We start from the raw sequence: 18,815 nt of genomic DNA, 5'->3' as shown, positions 1-18,815 counted from the left end.
ACAGCCGGGGATGCCGTCACCTGGCCTTTGTCCTGAAGCCATCCCTCCCGCCCACCACCCCAGGTGCCAGCAGGGAAGGCCAGCAGCCCCAGGGATGCTGCAGACAGCACACGCATGCAGGGTAAGCCCCGTGGCGGGGGACACGCAGGCTCATTTGCCACCCACAACGTCTCCTGCCATGCATGCAGAGTGGTGACAGGAGCCTGCTTCTTTTTCCTGCTGGTGTTGAAGAAACGGAAAAGAAGGTGGAATTTGCAGTGCCCGAGGAGATGGTCCCCGCATCAACATCGGTGTTTGAGAGGTATTGCGCTTGCACCCTCCATGGATTTTAGGTTTCAGCTTGGGGCTGGATGCAGGGAGAAGGGGGAGCCCTCCGTTGCTGCCAGCCGCCCCTGGCCTGACGCGATTCTCCCCTGGCAGCGTGGGGGGCAGTGTGCTCTCCTGGCTCTCCCAGGGGCTGGAGAAGGTGATCCCGCAGCCCGTCCAGGCCCCAGGGACGCTGCAGGCACTCGGGAGGAGCTTCGAGACAAGCATCGATGTTCCTGACCAGGTAGGTGGCAGACCTGGGAAATGGTCTGGTATATTCCCCTGACATCCCAGCGTCTAGTTTTATTCTATTTTATTCTATTTTATTCTATTTTATTTTATTTTATTTTATTTTATTTTATTTTATTTTATTTTATTTTATTTTATTTTATTTTATTTTATTTTATTTTATTTTATTTTATTTTATTTTAATTTTATTTTAATTTAGTTTATTTTTTTCATTTTATTATTTCATTTCATTTCATTTCATTTCATTTTTCTTTCTTTTTAGCATTTTGGTTTTCTTCCCATCACCCTCCCAGTGCTTACAGGGAGCATGGGCCCATCTCCAGGCACTAATCCTGCCCCGCAGGGGTTTCTGCCTTCACCCACCTTCAGGGAAAGGGCAGACATCTTTCCTTGTCCTCCGGGATGAGTCTTGTTTGTCTGGTGGGTTGGTAACAGTTTCTATTTGCCTTTTCAGACGGAGGTCCAGGTCCTCAAGGATGAAGAAGAGGATGTGCTGGGTAAGGGGGGCTGGGCCCTCACAGCCTGCAGCACCCTGGGGGCTTTTCTGGAACTCCCCATCTCCTCTGGCCAGCTGGCGCTGGAGCTATGGGCCCCTCGGCTGTGTGGAGAGGGGCTGGGGGCCCGCCGCAGCGCCGGCTCCAGCTCCCTTCTGGCAAGGCGAGCACAGATCCCGCTCCCTGCAGCTGCCCGTCCCTGCTCCTTGCAGAGATAACCCCCTTCGACGCGGAGGAGGACGAGCCGGATGGCTGTGAGACGGAGGCCGGTCTGGACGCGGGTGCAGAGGACTGGTGGGTTCCGTGCGACATCGCCTCAGTGCGGGAGAGGGGCAGGGTGGAGCCAGGGCAGGGGGACGCGGGGTGCGGGGTGCGGGATGCGGGGTGCGGGATGCAGGGTGCGGGATGCAGGGTGCGGGATGCAGGGTGCGGGATGCAGGTTGCGGGATGCAGGGTGCGGGATGCAGGTTGCGGGATGCAGGGTGCGGGATGCAGGGTGCGGGATGCAGGTTGCGGGATGCAGGGTGCGGGATGCAGGGTGCGGGATGCAGGTTGCGGGATGCAGGGTGAGCTCTGACAGTGCCGCACTCTCCCTGCAGGGCAGGAGCACGTGTGCTGAGCTGGCTGGTGCAGGGCTTCGAGAGAATGGTGCCGCAGCCGGAGGTGCTGAAAAAGCCTGAGGTGAGCACAGCCCAGCCGGGGCAGCCCCAGGGGCTGGGGCCTGCTGTTGTGGCGCTGCAGCTCCCGTCTCCCGACATGGTGGGGGAGAGCTTCCCCCAGCCCTTCCCTTCCCAGTACAAAGGGGAGCCTGGAGCCAGGGAAACCTCGGAGCCCCCTGCTCCTGTCATGCTTTTGTGATGTTGCCTAAGCATATTTTTTTTTTTTCTTGAGATTCCTTAAAGCTTTTCCCTGGAAATCTTGGTTTATCACAGGGGTAGAATGCCTCCTTTGATAGAGTGCTCACAAAGTGGCGTATTCAAACCTGGTCTCAAGTGCACGGGCACAGGCACGGGGTGTGCTAACGCCCCGTTACCCAGTTCCTGCCAGCCATGGCCCCGCTATGGCCCACCCCCGCCTTTCCCACCACTGGCGTTACATGCACTACCTCGTGCTTTGAAGAAAACAGTTTTTCCAGGAGCTCTGCTGGACAAAGGGCCCCTTTCCAAGCTGAAGGGCGTGGGAAGCAAGGCACAAGACTGACTTGTAGCTCAGGAAGGGATGGCGGGGAGACATAAAGAGCCTCTTTTCCTTCTGCAAGCCTTGCTTGGTTCCACCCTGATGTGTTTTCCTGCTGCTTTGGGGGAGAACAGCCCATTCAGGCCAAACATTGTCTTGACACAAGAAAGGGAGGGAGGGCAAATTCAACATATAAACTGCTTTAGGATTAAAAATAAACAGGTTTCTATTGAAAGGCAGGAGTCATTGGCAGAAATATCTCCATCCCAGCATGCCAGCTTCAAAGCAAGTGAGAAACGCTGCTGTGAAGTGAGGCTGAGCAGAGATCAAAGAGGAGCAGGCTCTGCATCCTCCTGTGCTCCTGGGCACAGACCTGGGCAGGGAAAGCCCAGGAGAGCAAAAAAGGCAGCTGGGGTGCTGCTGGGTGCTACCCGCACAGGACCTGCGGGGTCCAACCAGTGCCTACGCCTGCAGGAGCAGCCCTGGGGTATGCACTGAATGGTCCTTGCCAGGGAAATGGGGCTGCAGCTGAGGGCTGCGGGCGTCATGGTGCCTGCCGGCTGGACTTCGGGATGTGCGGAGCTGGAGACAGTGGGATCGAGCGCACCCTCGGCAAGTTGGCAGATGACACCAAGCTCAGTGGTGCAGTTGATACAATAGGAGGAAGGGACGCCATCCAAAGGGACCTGGACAGGCTTGAGAATCGGGCCCATATGAACGTAATGAGGTTCAACAAGGCCAAGAGCAAGGTGCTGCCCCTCAGGGCAATCCCAGACTGGAGGACAGGCTGGGAGAAGAACTCATTGAGAGCAGCCCTGCAGAGAAGGATTTGGGGGTTCTGGTGGACGAAAAGCTCGATGTGAGGCAGCAGTGCACACATGCAGCCCAGAAGGCCAACTGCATCCTGGGCTGCATCAACAGGAGTGGGCATCAGGGGAGGGAGGTGAGTGTCCCCCTCTGCTCTGCCCTTGTGAGGCCCCACCTGGAGTCCTGCATCCAGGTCTGGAGCCCCCAGCACAAGGAGGAGGTGGGGCTGTTAGAGCGGGTGCAGAGGAGGGCCACGAAGATGATCAAGGGGATGGAGCAACTCTCCTACAAAGAAAGATCTGGGGCTGTTCAGTCTGAAGAAGAGAAGGCTCTGGGGTGACCTTTTTACAGATTTTCAGTACTTAGGCGGCTTATAAAAAGACGGAGAGAAACTTTTTGCCCAGGCAGACTAATGGCAGGACAAGGGGAAATGATTTATACTGAAAGAGGGGAGGTTTAGATTAGATGTTAGGAGGAAATTCTTCACTCAGAGGGTGGTGAGGCACTGGCACAGGCTGCCCAGAGAAGCTGTGGGTGCCCCATCCCTGGAGGTGTTCAAGGCCAGGTTGGACGAGGTCCTGGGCAACCTGATCTAGTGGGTGGCATCCCTGCCTATGGCAGGGAGGTTGGAACTGGGTGATCTTTGAGGTCGCTTCCAACCCCAAACCTTCTATGATTCTATAATTCTATGAGTTGCTTTGGTGAGAGGGGAACGGCAGCGAGGGGCTGTTGGCCAGCTGCATCCCCACGTGCCACTGCCTTCCCCTGTGTGTCAGGGCCATGCATGGGGGTCCCCTTGGGACCCGGGGAGGGCATGGGGCAGCACACAGCACCTTGCCACATCCATCTGTCTCTCTGTCCCTCTGCAGCCAGAGCCGAAGGAGGAGAGGCACAAAGCTGCGGCAGGAGGTGAGCCCTTTTCAGGAGACCCTTGTCCCATCCTGCTGCGATGCTTGGTCTTTGGGACCCCCGGTTGGGCTGCCAAGAGCACCGTGGTACTTCAGCCCCACATGTGCCCCCCAGCAGCCCATGTCCTCACCCCAGGTTGGGCCCCCAGGGGAGATGCTGCCAGGGAGGTCCCCAGAGCCCATTCTGCTGTGGGAGGTGACCCTTCTTTGCTTGGTCCTCTGCCGCAGCAGGCTATAAGATGATCGCTGCTTTGCCTATCCCCCTTCTCTTTGTGAATAAACCTGAGCAGGCACAAAAGGGACTAAAACCCAGACGAAGTTGAAAGAAAGTGTTTCAGCTGCGCCGAGCATCCCGGGAACAGTGGAGCCAGCAGCTGTGGATGGGCAGTCAGAGCCTGTGGCCACCATCCTCCCTCGTTCCCTGGTTGGGGACAGCAGCAGGTAAATGCAGTGGCACCTTCTGCGTGGTGCAGGCACTCCTCGAGGCTCATGTCCTCTGGCAGGGCTGTGGTGGGAACAAAGAGCCTCCACAAGCAGGCTCTGACAAGGGTTTTTGCTCGGCAGCATGTTTGGATGGTTTGTCCAGGGGCTGGAGAAGGTGATGCCACAGCCTGTGACCAGGGAGAAGCAGGACACACAGGTACGCAGTCTGCATAGACACGATGGGGACATGAAGGCGATGTGCAAGACAGGGGGTCCCATGTGGTGCAGGGGCTGCGGGGACAGGCAAATGTGCAAGGGCCTGCTGGCTGTGCCCACGCTGCAGTTTGGGGTGGGTTCACGAGCGTGTTGTGCTGCGCCGGGCTTGTGCCCTGCCGCACAGCTCCGTGGACAAGAGAAACCCCCACAACCTGTTCAGCTGATGAAAAACAGGCTTTGCCCTCTGAGGAGCCAGAAAGCTCCCGGGGTGGGTTTTCTTTGTCCTTTCCTTTACTCTCTGCGCACCACGCAGCCCAACCTCCCCGCTGCCACGGGGTGCCAGCCTCCCCAGCTTGCTGGAGCTGGAGGCTGAGCCTCAGAGCCACGGTGAGGAACAACAGCACCTGTGCCACTGTCTTCTCTATCTCTGGCACCAAAGCGACCTCCAAGGCCTTGCCCTTCCCTCCACTGCCGTGCGGGCAGCCTGGTGCCCCTGGTCCAGCCCTGTGGCACAGCACTACCGTGCCTGAAGCCCGCAGAACCCGCCTGTCCCACAGAAACTGCATGGGGCATTGAAGGTAAAAGGGCCACAGTGACCCAGTGCCAGGAACAATCCTGCTCTCACACCAAAAGCACCATGAAGTTTCATGCAGGGTCAAATAACCAGAACGGGGATGCCTGTTTCATCCAAAATGCTCCTGCTGAGCATGGTGCTGGGGATCCAGTGTTGCTGTGGCTTGGAGGCAAGAGCAGGGTCTGTGGCCGGGGGAGCCCAGGGAAAGGGGCAGAAGCACTGCCAACCATGCCTCACGTTTCACTTTTCTTCTTGGCAGGGAGCGGCAGCGGCAGCCTTCAGCCCCGTGGAAGAAAGTAAGTGCTTGCTCTTCCCACCGTGCTGTTCAGCTTGCAGAGGACAGCGGCTGGTTGTCAGGCAGTTCAGGAAGAGGGACTGCGGGCAGCTCTTATGCCCCAGTCTGTTGTGGGTGTCAGCTTGGGAGCATCTGAAAATCCCCTGAGAAGCCAGGAGAGGCCACTGTGGTGCGAGAGCAGGGAGCAGATCCGAGTCCGTAGATTTGCTGAAGCCCACTGCTGTGTGGGGAGCCTGGGGCAGCAACTTGGGGAGCTTTTCGGAGCCCCTCTGCAGAGCTGTGCTGCTGAGCCCGAGCTCCTGCTTTGGGAATGCTGCCCCCAGGTGCTGCACCCAGAGCCCTGGGCTCCCATGTCCTGGGACCCCACTTTGTGAGATCAGTGCTGCAACCAAGGTCCGTGCTCGAGTCGTGCCAGAGGATGTTTTCTGAGCTGCTGGGATTTGCCCAAAGTACATAGCACAAGTGAATTCAAATCTGGCCCTTCATTAACCCATGGTGCACATTTGCTGCTGAACTCAAGGGTGTTTCCAAAGCCTAGTGGGATATGGCTCGAGTGGTACCTGAGAAAAACCAACTCCTCTTGCCAGGGGGTTTAGATATGTTAGATATGAATATGCACTGCTGGGAAACACTGCAGGCTTTGCACTGCTGCTTGCCTGCCCGTGGACAGGAGACGTGCCTGGGGTGAGCAGCCCACGTGGGAATTGCCGCCGGGGTGCCTTGTGCGCCGTGCCAGCTGCTTTGCAGGATGAAGAGCATCTGGGAAGCTGCCACGGCCTCAGCGGATGGGCCATGCATGGCTGCTGCCCAGCCACTGGTCCTGGAGGGGATGTTGGGTGGGCAGTGGGAGCTGCCAGGGGAAGGCGACCGTGCTGCGGGCAGCAGTGCGTTGCAGGCGGAGGCCACGCGTCCCTGCGGGAGCGCGCTGCAGCACTGCTCCTGGCTGCAGTGTCTGCCTCGGAGGGTTGCGGTGCATGAAGTCCCATGGGATGGCATTTCTCTGCCTGCGGAGCAGGACGAGGGGAGCAAGAAGGACACGCAGCTTGAGCAGGGCAGTCGCTTCCCTCGTGTACAGCCTGCTCTAATGCCTGGTCTGGGTGTGGTGGCAGCTCCAATCACTTAATGTGGCAAACAGAGGGAGCGAGAGATCTGCTCTGGCACCAAGCCACCAACAGACTCATTAATGTTTTCCTTCTCCTTTTGTTTCAGGGGGCAAAGGGGCTTAGCGCCTCTGAAACAAACGGAAAACGAAGTCTGTGGAGGGCCAGCCTTTCCCCACCAAATGAGACCAACTCGCAGAGAAAGCACAGCGGGGGAGAAAAAGCAAAGAGCAATCTGCAAAAGGCCCCTAGACCCTTGGCAGCCAGGCTGCGGGGCGCGGGGACCCGAGGCTGTGTGTCCCCGCTCCCTGCACCTGACAGCAGCAGCAGGACCCGGCCCTGGCCAGCCCTGACCGCCAGGGGAAGGTCAGCGTAGCCGCTGCCCCTGCTGCCGGGAAGGTCCTGCCCTTGCTCCCTCTTGGCCTTGCTGGCTCCATCAACCAAAGCTGTTGATTTTGCAGGACAGGGCTGGGACTGATGTCTGTTGGATGGGAGCAATAACTTATGTGAGGACAGACAAACTTCACTCAGGGCACCTCTGAGGCAGAAAACCTCTCGCTGCAGCCTCCCACAGCACACCCAGCTCTCTCAACTTCCACTCTCCCCCCCCAGCACGCCAATATTTACCACCGAGATCTCTGGCTGAAGCCTACAGACTTCTTTAAATCTATTCCTGTCTCAGTGGCATCACCTTATAAAGATCTTTAAACTCACAACGGCTTCACATTGCTTTTCTCCCGTTAACTGAGTGTTTTCTCCCAGAGGGTGGAAAGGGTTCTGTTTTGCAGCAGCAGATGCAGGAGAATAACCTCTAGGCAAACAGGCAGGAGTCAAACGCCTCCTCATGCGGAGGAGTGTGTCAGTTCACCATGATCGGCCACTGCTTGGCCCCAGAGCCCTCCCAGAGCAGCACCAAGCACGGCAGCAGGAGCGTCCCGGCGGGGAACAGTGCCCGAGGGCTGCCTCCAGCTCTGGGCTGTGGGCTTGGGGAATGTGGGCACGCCGGGCTGGAGAGGGCAGGAGCCTCTAAATGCCAGGTGTTTGGTACAGACCTTCCCATTGCATCTCTTTAGTACTCCGTAGGTAGCCTTAATGATGAGTGATGAGCCAAGCAACCCTACTGAGCCCCAGCCCCTGTGTTGATAACGAGCCCAGCTGGTATCAGGATACCATCTTAGTATTTGCCCTGTTTTCATAGCGTGTATTAAAAAGTTGCAGCATGTTTCAAAAGCTGTCTTCGTGGTTCCTGTCCTTTGTTACAATAACTGTAGTTGTAAGGAGGGCGGGCTAAAGGCAGACGAACAGTCCTGGGTGAAGAGCTGGTTTGGTAAATATGGTACAGAGCAGACAATGCCACGAGTGGGCTTCCTGCCTTTCTGTATTTAATTGTGTACATTTCCTATTAGCTTCACTGGGGACGTGTAAGCTCCCCCGAGTTTTGCTGTCAGTCAGACCTCACAATAAACTGGTTTTGAACTATGTGGGTGCACTTCCTCCCCCTGTCTCTATAGGACTGGGTAGGGATGGCGAGGCCTGGGAGGCAGGAAAGCACCAGTTGCAGCGGATGTCTGTGCAGATCTGAGCTGGGCTCTCTGCTCTCAGCTGCTCTGGCAGCCGCACACCGGCCACATGCTCCCCCCGTGATGCTGTGGAATAGTGGGGTGCACAGCGAGCTGCCTGTGCAGGGCCAGATCCTCACGCTTGTTGCCTCAGAACAGCCTTCAGAGCTTGAGCAGCACCTGTAGCACCGCTGACCAGGGCCATTTCCCGGGGCTGCCCCACACGCAGGGACCAGGGTCAGCTCTGGAGGCGTGGGGCATCACAGAGGGGGTCAGCGTGGGCTGAGGGCCGTGCACCACGACGCCGCAGCAGAGCCCGTGGGTTGTTCACTGCAGGCCTGGGGGAGCACCTGCCTTGGCCCCCAGTATTGACCCGAGGAGAGGGACTTGAGGCTCTTCCCACGGCTGCTTATACCGATATGCAAGAAGAATCAAAGTGTGGCCTACTGACTAGTGCTGGCAGAGGGTGCTACATGCTTAGGGAAGTCCAGAGGCATCTTTATACAAGTATATGTGCAGTTTTCATGGGACTTTGGACATGCTTGGTACAAAATGTCAAATTTTCTTCTTCCTTCTGGCAAAAGTGCCCAAGGCATCCATCTGGCACCACTCGAAAGGACCAGTACGGCATGGATCTGTGCAGGCTGAGCAGCACTTGGATCCTGCCATATGGCAGCACCTCTGCAACGCAGAGCAGCAGCTGCAGCACAGCCAGAGTGTTCTGGCATGGCCCGACCTCTCAAAAACAGGCTGTGTTCACTTCACTGCTTCTTTCCCCAATCCCATTTCAGTTCATATCGTCCCTGTGGAGCTTGTGGAGACAGACCTAGTTGTGGAAGACATCAATGACGACTGGAGCGATGAAGTAGCTCACGAGCCAACGGCCTGGGTGGGCATGGCTGAACTGGTGGCACAGGGTCGTCCTCTTCCCCCCATAGAGGAGGAACTTCAGGAAGAAGAGACCAGGTAGGAAAAGGGAGCAGCAGGTGCTTGAGCAAGCTGCTTTTCCTTGCGATTGCCCTTGAGATTTGGGCTGGGGGCTCAGGACAGACACACCAGCTGCTGCGTGCTGCGGCTGCAGCAAGCCCTTAGGGGACAGCTAAAGTATGGCTCTTCCCTGGCTTCCAGTAAGCAGATTTTGGCCTAAGGCAAGAGGGTTTATACCTCATTGCCATCAACAATGCATCCAATTGTCATGGGATTTGGAGATTGTATTCTTCTCTATATAGTTCATTCTACTGCCCGAAAAAACTCTTGCGGAGCTCCTTCCTAGACCATGCAGTGCGTTCAGTGCTGGGGGCAGGCTGTATTTCAGCAGAGAGGTGAGAGGTTTCCATGCACACTCCCAAATGGCTTGGGATTCTTCTTGACAAAGGTTGTTACAGCAGACTGATAGCAGAGACATAACAGTGCAAGACCTTCCACACAAGTCGTGTTCCAGCTGAAACAGGTGCCATGCACACCTGTGTGCTGTACCGAAGCTGAAACATACTGGATTGCTCTGTAGTTTTAATGTTCCTCGTTCACTCCATGGGGAAGTTCTCCAGAACCAGTGCTTCATGAAAAGAGCCTTTTACCTCTGAGGATGCATTTGTGTACCATGGCGGTCAATGGGCATTTTGTCACTGCTTTGGGCTCAGCAGACTCAGAGCAAGCAACCTGAGGCCCTGAGAAACCCTGACCCCAGCCCCACAAAGCCTCCTTTGCTGCCAGCACCCTTTTCTCACTGGGTGTGGTGGGCAGCTGAGCTCTCCCAGCTGCTGTTAGGCAACAGTTTTTTTCCCTTTCTTAAATCTGCTCTCACAGAGGTGCTGCCAACATCCCTTATTGGCCCCGCTCTGGCCAGCAGCGGGCCCCTTTGGAGCCAGCTGAAACTTGCCCTTATCTGACAAGGGGCAGCTTCTGAACTCTACTCACAGAGGCCACCCCTGCAGCCCCCTGCTACCAAAACCTCGCCACGTAAAGCCACTACGCTGGGAGAGGCTGCCCAGAGGAGCTGTGGATGCCCCACCATGGAAGTGCTCAAGGCCAGGCTGGGTGGGGCTTTGGGCGACCTGGTCTGGTGTCCCTGCCCATGGCAGGGGCTTGGAACTCGGACTAGGACTCTGGTTTTGTGCTTCCAGACTTTTTTCCCTTCATTGCTCCACTGAAGTCACACAGTGCCTCACAGCAGCGTGTGCCCCTCTGCATCCTCCAGATGTTGGCATGGGGGTGGTGGGAGAGCACCCCTGGCCCAAAGGGTGTGGGGATTGGTGGTGCTGTCTGAGCCGTTTGTTCCCATGCCTCTGGTAAGGCTCAGACCTGCTTTACGCATCTCACCTGATGAGCTTCTCCCTCCCAGGCTGTGCTCCTGCTCCCTGAGTGCTGCTGAGGAGGAGCAGGAGGAGGAGGAGGGTGAAGAGGAGGAGGAGGAAGTGGAGGAGAAGAAGGAAGAGGAGGAGGTGGAGGAGAGCGTGGGGTGAGTTCGTGCAGGGTCTGTGAGTGCCGTCAGCTTTTCTCCTGTTTACAGATTGTCTGGAAATGAGCACGCTAGCCGTGGTTGTTTCAGATGCGTTTACAAGCCGGGGAGGTTGAGACACCTGCGGAAGAGCAAACTCCTCTCTGCAGAGCTGGCCCCAGGACTGGCCTGGGGCTACTGTGGGGGAGCCCAGCGGGCTGTCAGCTCTGCTCACCTGCGTCCCTGCTGGGCCAGGAAACTGCTTTCTTTCCAGAGGATGCTTCGGGGGGAGGGGAGGAGCGGGCAGAAGGGGAGCGGGGATGTGCTTAGGGGAGGATGCTTTCGAGAGGATGTTTTTGAGAGGATGCTTTCGAGAGGGCGCTTTCATGAGGATGCTTTTGCAACCCGTCTCAGCCCCGAGATCGCCGGTGACATCGTGTCTCCCGGCGACACGGGCTCCAGCGCTGCAGCAGCCGCCCCCCCCCTGCCCGGAGCCGGCGGGGGGTGCAGGGCGCCGGGCGCTCCTCCTGGGCTGCAGGCCGGGCTGCTCGCTCCGTGCCCTCGGGATTGCCATAGCACTACGGAGCTCAGCCTAAGGACGGCCTTGTGTCGCAGCTGCAAATACTCCCAGGGACGAGTAGGTGCGTTTTTGCCTCTTCTCCTGTTGTGGAAAATAGCCGAGCTACTGTCAGCTTTTGTAGGCGGTAACTTTGGATTTAGAAATAGGTTTCTGATCAGTTTAGTGGTTTGCTCTGATTTCACGTGATGTAAACATGTAGGGATTTCTAACCCAGTAACGTAATACTATTCTCTGCCTTTTGCTGATTCCTCTGAAGGAGCTAGATTTTCAGGAAGAGGCTGAAAATACATAATTATTCAGTGTTAAAAACTTAGCTAATTATTTAATCAAAATCCGTTTTTCAACAGGTTTCAAAACAGCCTTTTGCATGCTCCCGTAGATCTACAGCAGAAACATGAGTTTCAGTTGTCGAGTGAATGAGATGTTGCTCAATCTTTGTGTTTGTCTTTTTGGGAAAACAGAGATGTCGATGGGTTTTCTAGACTAGGATGAAAAGACTCGGGACTGTATTTAAAGGAAACCTAGTACACAGAATTAAGAAAGAAAGAAAAAAAAAGAAAGAAAGAAAGGGGGGAAAAAAAGACCTCATAAAGCAACAGCTTTCAAGAAAGGGAGATAAAGTGAAAAATCAGCCACTATTTGTTACATGCATTTTCTAGCTTAGGACTTGTGGAGAATGCAGATTTTTTTTCAGTATTAGTGCATTTAGCTATCTGATTTTATTTTATTTTATTTTACTTACTTATTTATTTTTCACTATTCCCAGTCTCTGCTTTGCTTCTCTCTCCAGGAAAAAACAGATCAGGAGATAACTGCACAGAACAACGTGATCGGGCCTTTTTTCAGTTATAAAGTTATTTTAAAACAATAAATTCAATCCTTTGAGCCCCATTGGCCAGAGTGGTGGAAGTGGGATCTGTGCTCAGTGCTGAAACTGCATCTGGAAAAGGAAAATTCAAAGAATCACAGAACGTTAGGGGTTGGAAGGGACCTGGAAAGATCGTCTAGTCCAATCCCCCTGCTGGAGCAAGAGCACCTAGATCAGGTCACACAGGAACACGTCCAGGCAGGCTTTGAAAGTCTCCAGAGGAGACTCCACAGCCCCCCTGGGCAGCCTGCTCCAGTGCTGTCACCTTCACCGTAAAAAAGTTTTGTCTCATATTTAAGCAGAACCTCCCCTGTTCCAGCTTGCACCCCTTGTCTTATCACTGGACGTCATTGAGAAGAGCCTGGCTCCATCCTCCTGACACTCGCCCTTTACGTATTTATAAACGTTAATAAGGTCATCCCTCAGTCTCCTCTTCTCCAGGCTAAAGAGACCCAGCTCCCTCAGCCTTTCCTCGTAACGGAGATGCTCCACTCCCTTAATCATCCTCATGGCTCTGTGCTGGACTCTCTCCAGCAGTTCCCTGTCCTTGAACTGAGGGGCCCAGAGCTGGATGCGATATTCCAGATGCGGTCTCACCAGGGCAGAGTAGAGGGGGAGGAGAACCTCTCTTGACCTGCTAACCACACCCCTTAATTATGTGTAATTATGTTAATTAAAATTATGTGTCCTGGTGGTGCCTTGTATGAATGAACTTGGGATTTCAATGGTGTTTGTAGGCACCCCTGCTTGGAAATTAGGCTCTTGGATTTTTTTTTGGCAAATTTTAATTATATGATGAATTATTACGCACAGCAATATTTTTTTTTTCTGAAAATGTTCTCTCCGTCTCCCATGTAGCATCCTTTTGAAAAATACGATAAAGTCCCTTCTAATCTAGTGGCTTTTTTTTTTTTTGGTGCCACCACTGTATTAAACTAAGATCGGTGTGTTATTATCCCCACCTGCAGTGGGGCTTACCAAGCAGCTAGAGGCGCGGTGCCCTGCAGCCAGAGAGACCCATGTGCCATCTCCATTGACTTGCCATCTCCAGCCTGACCATGCACAGCTTCAGGAAGGTCCAAAAGTGGACTCAGTCTCGTGTCTCTCCTTGATCTGTCCCCTCCAGAGCCCCGCTCCAGTCTCCTTGCCTCCCCACCGATGAGGGGCTGGAGGACGCCTTCTTTGCAGAAGAGGCCCTCAGTTTTGCGCAGCTAGAAGAAGCTGAGATAAGTGATCTAGAAGGTGCTTTTGTACAGGTATGGAGCTCTGTGCTTGCAGCGGGTGCTTGCTGCCACGTGCCACACCAGGCACCCGGGGAGCAGGGCTGGCTGTGGGGGAACACAGCACACCCAGTCAAACCGCTGCTTTTTTACTGATGGGAAAGGTATTTTTTCTCCTTAAAATGGCTTTTTTGTTGTTGTTGTTTTGAAGGTGGAAGAGAAGACGGCTGAAGTTACTGAAACTGATGCTGAAGGTATCTGGGTATATAGAAGTGCAATGTCATATTAGGATGAGCTGAAGCAGGCGATGTGTTGCCCGGTGAGGGATGAAGCAGCTTTTGCCCTCTGAGCGCTTGTTGCCTGCGAGCAAACGACTGGCACAGGCTGGCTGGGCCCGCCTGGGCTCCTCGCTAGCTTAAAACAGCCATGGGAGCAGTCTGCTGGCAGCAGAGTCCCCCGCTGGAGACAGATAGGAAGGGCTGGTACTTCATGCAGCACTCAGGCATGTTGATTAAATAACCTCTGATGTGAAATAAGTTTTTCCTCCAGCCAAAGAAGAACACAAGGGAGGAAAAAAAAAAAAAGATTTTCTTTACTGCTTTGTTCAACTTGGGTAATAATCAGTGACACAACGTGCACTTTAAATAACCTTTCAGAAGGTAATGGGTTGTTAATGAAGCTTGGCTGTGGAGCTCCCATCTCATCCTGAGTGAGCAAAGCCAGGTCCTGGCACAGCTGCGCCAAGGCTGTGGGAGCTGCTGCAGGAACAGCACAACATGGGTCCTGTTATGGGCAGAAGGTTTCTTTTCTTGTCCAAACACTCATGCAGCCCTGGCAGAGTACTGCAGTCCAGCAGCAGTGCTGCGCCCATAGATGCATGTGGCAGGATGCTCACTGCCATTGCTCCATGCTACCAACATCCCCATGAGGCTGGCAGCAACTAAAAAAACATCAGCCCTGCATTTCTCTGCACTGAAATAACTGTTCTGTCTCAAACAATTCTTTGTTTTATTGCAGCTTCAGATGCCTTGTCCTTTGCTTGAAGCACCTAGACGCCTAGCAGCATGTCCAAGCATGCCCGAGACCTTGAGCTAGACCGGCTGGTGCATGACAAGCTGCTCGACTGCGGGGACACCTCCCCTCCCGTGCTAGAGCAGCTCCCCAATGTCCCCAGCTACCGAGCTGCTGCTGCCTCCCACATCCCCGTCCTTGCTGCCAGCAAGCGAAAGGCTGGAGTTGTCAACCCCGTTTTTTGCAATGAGGAGCAATCCCCTGTTCACCCCCTAGGTATTAGAGCATCAGCTTTGACAATGGGATTGTGTAGCTAGGGAGTGGGTGCTATTCCTGGCATAGTTGCTTTTTGTTGCTTTTTGAAAAACAAAAACAAAACAACAATAGATAAAAACACGCTTCGTGTTGCAGCACAGAGACTAGGGAAAAAAATTCATGTTTTTCTGCTTCTGCCTCATCACGACGTGCCTTTTTAGTTCAGGTCCTAGAGTGTAATTGCAAATAACCGTAAGTGATCACTCCAACTTGGTTGAAACTCCATGAAAGGTCCTGCAGGCTGAGGGTTAAATATCCGCTGCACGTGCATTTTCTCCTTAGCATTCATGCAACCCACTCATACTAAGATTACAGTAAGACGGAGGTTTACTGTTTGCAGCTTTCTGTGTTTTAGCCCAGAAATACAAACTGTGTTTCTGTAGCTTTGCTTTGCTTTGTTTTTAGCCAGCAAGCCAAATTCTGCTGCTTTTCCTTACGTGTGACAGAATGTTAACCTTGCGATCCAAATGGGCCTTTCCTTGGTGATTCAGTTGAGCCATGCTCTGATCCACTGGTCCCGTGGCTGCGCGGGACTGGAAGGCTTGCACAAGGTCCTTCAGTTGGGTGAAATCCCCTGGGAAGATCACCTGTGGGGACACACGGCATCTCCTTATGTAGCTTAGAAAGTGAGGACTGGTCCTAGCCCGTCCAGCTGCAGGATCCAACCAAGCTGCTCCCAGCAGATGCTTCTCTCGTGGGCAAGTGGCATCACAGCCCGTACCCTACAGACATCTGCCCAATGCTTGCAGTGAGCAGTCTGAATCCCTGCAAGTTGTGAAAGCAGACAGGAAGCAAACGGCAATTCTTACCGCATTAAAAAGAAAAGGAAACGCTCCAATGCTTTGGGGGGAAATTGCAAAATAAATAAAGGGAAAAGGAGCGCCCTTCCAGCACGTGGCTTAGTGGCCATCAGGAATGAAGGCAGCTGGTGGGAGCGGCTGCTGGCTGCCCCCAATTCACTCTGCCTTTCTCCTCTTCTCCAAGGGCTGAGTCACTGCCTCACTGTGGGTGTCGAGGACGTGGACGGCGGAGGTGATGCTGCAGAGGATGACGGCACCTGCTTGCCACTGCCCACCCCCGGTGACCCCCACATGCTGGTGGTGCCTGGCGCTGCACCAGCGTCCCCCAGGTAGGGCTCTGCCAGGGCAGCCCCTAGCACCCCAAGCCGTGCGGTCGGTACAGCCTCTGCGAGAGCAGGGGGTGGGAGTCCAAAGGCTTGCCTCGTGTTTATAATTGTTAATGACATGTTCAAATCCCATTGAAAGCTTTTGTGGGGGGTGGGGAGGCAGCCTAGGCTGTGCCGCCTCCAGCAGAGGCTCTGGAGGTGGGTCTGCTCAAGCTGACCATGGCCAGGCACCGTTTGTCTGTTGTTCCACACCTCTGTGCTCCTGAACTGGGAGTGTGGGGGTCCATGTGCTGGGTACAGGCCTTCAGTCTGAAAAAACAGTGTTCCTTCTGCTTGAGTCTGTGCTGGAAGGGTTCGTGTGTCTCCTCCCTGGGAGCAAGGATGCTCAGAGAGGGGGATGGTTAAGGCTGTGCTTTAAAATTGAGGCTGGATGGAGCCACTGGTTTTGTTGGTGGTGGCTTTTTGGAGGCTCATTCTTGCAAAGTAAAAAAAAAAAACAAACCAAAAAGCAAGGCATCCATGCTGAAAAACAGGAGTTACATTTATCCTTACTGAGTATTTAGGGTCTTTGAGTAAACCAGCTCCTAGAGGAATTGAAAATGAAATAGCAAAAAAGTCCATGATCCAGTCTGTTGAATGGCTTTTAAATTGGGAACCCAGATCCCAAGCAGCCATATGAAATACTTGCAATGCAAATAGTGGCAGTATTAAGAGGCCAGTTATTTAAAGCTTGCTGAATCTCACCACCTCTTTTTCCATCGGCCCAGAGACAAAGTTTTCCTTTGGCAACAAGCTCATGGCGAGGGAGCTGGTGAGACAAACTCCTTTGGCACAGCACTGGGGAGTGCCTGGCGTGGTGGCTGGATGGGGCCTTTCTGGAGCCGCCAGCAGAAGCTCGGAGCTCACAGGCTGCCTGGGAGGCCGGGGCGTAGGCGCTGCTCAGTCATGTCACAGACGGAGGGTCCGTGATGCTGTGAACCACGGTGCTTCATCAGGCGGTAGTGCATATGTAGCAGCGGGGACACGTGCCCTTTGCAGTTACTGGTCAGGATGCAGTTTTTTGCTGATGCATTAATTAAAACTCCGTGTTTTCCAGACCCACTAGCATGTGTGCCAGCTCTCACTTTGTCCCCATACCAAGCACAGTGTGTCCATCCCGTCTCTCCTGGCATTGTGAGGTGCCAGCCCCAGGGAAAGCTTTTCCGCACCTCTGTCTCCAGCAGCACCCAGGATTTGTCCAGGGGGAGGCCCCAAGAGGTGTGGGGTGCCTGTGTGTGGTACCTGATTCAAGCTCTCTATTCTTGTAAGGCAGGGGCACAGCTATGTCCCAAAATAGTCCCTGGCCTTATTTCTTGAGTTTATTTTCCATCATGAGAACACTCAAAGCTTGGCTTTGTCCTTTTCTCCTTGCATGCCAGATGAGGCTGTGTATCTCCCCTCTGCTGGGACAGAGAGCAGGCACGTCACTTTTCTCAATGCCTGCTGTTGCCATCAAAGAGTTGATATGTGCCACTTTTCTGCGGGTGTTCAATTGCCTTTGAATCGGGGTCAAGGTGCTGGGCTTTCTTTTATGCCAACAGCACAAGTAGAAAATGGACAAAACTCAGACTGGTGCCCATGTCATACATGTCAGCACATCTCGGGCACATTCGGAGCCAGGGACACGGCAAACCACAGCCATGGCCTCAGTTTATTCAGGTACACGTATCTGTGTCACCCACAGGCAGTTTTTACAACATGCAGGCACTAGTTCCCTCTTTTAAAAGTTTCTTTCTTTACTGCCCTTTTGACACCAGCGAACAATCTCATTTTGAGAAGATGACAGCAGACGGAGGAAGTGTGAGGTCAGCTCGGAGCACCCACCCGCTGACCTGCATTTATTGGAAAAACAGCTCAGTATTTTCCTGTTGGAAAAACAGCTCAGTATTCCCCAGTACAGCTGTTTTGGAGCACCTCGGTTTTCTCATGTTGTTTTCTAGTAATTTATGAAGCAGTAGGTTGTATGGTTGGCATTATACATTATGAGCAATGAATCTTTCTGCCACGTTTCCATTTTGTCTCTCTCAAGGTGGCACTGGAGGTCCCTAGACAGAGCTGGAGGTTTCTAAAAGCCAGTTGTGTTTCGCTCTGTAAAGAACTACAGTTTCACCACGCCAAAGCAGGAGAGCCACTGGGCAGAGCTTGGTGCAGGCTGGTGCTCTCAGAGGAAGAGGACATTTGCTGGCCACAATTTGAGCTTTTGGCCATGCAGTGGCTCAGAAGGACCTGGGTTCTCCTTGTTTAGACCCAGTCACGGAAGAGCCACCGCAAACAAACCACAAGTTGTTGCCTAATCAGTGACTGGAAGCAGATTGTGTGTGAAATTGCTCCAGCTTCTTTTCTCCATCCGTGGCCAGTTATACCTTGGTATGAAAAGCTAATTCCCACAACCAGAGCCAAGCAAGAACCAGCTCTAAGATAAGCTGCTGTTGAGATGATTGATAAGATAACTGTTTGCCTTTTTTTTGTGTGTGTGTGTGTGCGCGTGTGTGTTTGTTTTGTTTTATTTTTCAGTTGCCAAAGTCTGTGGAGATACTTCCCTACTTAAGTGACATAGGTGGTAAACGTCTGAGTTCACTGAGGGATGCCACGTGGGCAGGGCCATGTGAAGGACCCTGCGCACTCCACATGGGCCCGGCCAGGCACAGGACAGGTTTACCTCTGTGGCTTGCCCTATGCCCCATGTCCCACGCCCCATGCCGGGTCTCAACCACACGTTTCTGCTGGTAAAGAATCAGGGGATCCTGATCCTCAGGGCAGCACTGAGATTCTGGTGCACAGCTTTTGCCTTGCAGCCAGGCCGTCACGGCAGCTGGCAGGCCCCAGGGCTGTCCCCATCACCCCTGCAGCGCTCTCCCAGCACAGTGAAGTGCTCACCCTCATGTGCACGCTTCTCTCATGCCACTCCTGCTGCCTGTATTCAGGCAATTGCACTCCCTGCCCCACCTGCTGAGGGGGAATTTACATTTTTATTACTTGTATTCAAATTCTTTCATACTTTGCTTCCTGCATATTTATGTAACTTGGTCTGTGCAGGTCTCTGCACCCATGCCTCACATTTCCACTTCCTGAATGCTCTTCTTGCCTTGCAACTCTTAGGCTCACGGCTGCG

The 18,815-nt window shown here is 53.8% G+C and overlaps 1 protein-coding gene across 1 annotated transcript in view; it reads left to right on the top strand.

Moving 5' to 3' along the window:
* CNGB1 (cyclic nucleotide gated channel subunit beta 1) overlaps positions 1–18,815 on the top strand; it is a 34,644-nt gene that overhangs the window by 4,193 nt on the left and 11,636 nt on the right. Inside the window, exons 3-17 of the mRNA XM_080553105.1 lie at positions 64–121; positions 232–301; positions 421–550; positions 1,010–1,052; positions 1,262–1,343; positions 1,649–1,730; positions 3,902–3,941; positions 4,231–4,381; positions 4,505–4,580; positions 5,413–5,449; positions 8,899–9,073; positions 10,449–10,565; positions 13,119–13,248; positions 13,424–13,466; positions 15,523–15,667. Of these exons, the coding sequence (XP_080409231.1) occupies positions 64–121; positions 232–301; positions 421–550; positions 1,010–1,052; positions 1,262–1,343; positions 1,649–1,730; positions 3,902–3,941; positions 4,231–4,381; positions 4,505–4,580; positions 5,413–5,449; positions 8,899–9,073; positions 10,449–10,565; positions 13,119–13,248; positions 13,424–13,466; positions 15,523–15,667 (1,379 nt within the window). The remainder of the gene's footprint in view (positions 1–63; positions 122–231; positions 302–420; positions 551–1,009; positions 1,053–1,261; positions 1,344–1,648; positions 1,731–3,901; positions 3,942–4,230; positions 4,382–4,504; positions 4,581–5,412; positions 5,450–8,898; positions 9,074–10,448; positions 10,566–13,118; positions 13,249–13,423; positions 13,467–15,522; positions 15,668–18,815) is intronic.

The sequence above is a fragment of the Anser brachyrhynchus genome (genome assembly GCF_964034855.1).
Source record: "Anser brachyrhynchus genome assembly, chromosome: 12".
Taxonomy (NCBI): domain Eukaryota; kingdom Metazoa; phylum Chordata; class Aves; order Anseriformes; family Anatidae; genus Anser; species Anser brachyrhynchus.
This window is presented reverse-complemented; position numbering and strand designations above follow the sequence as displayed.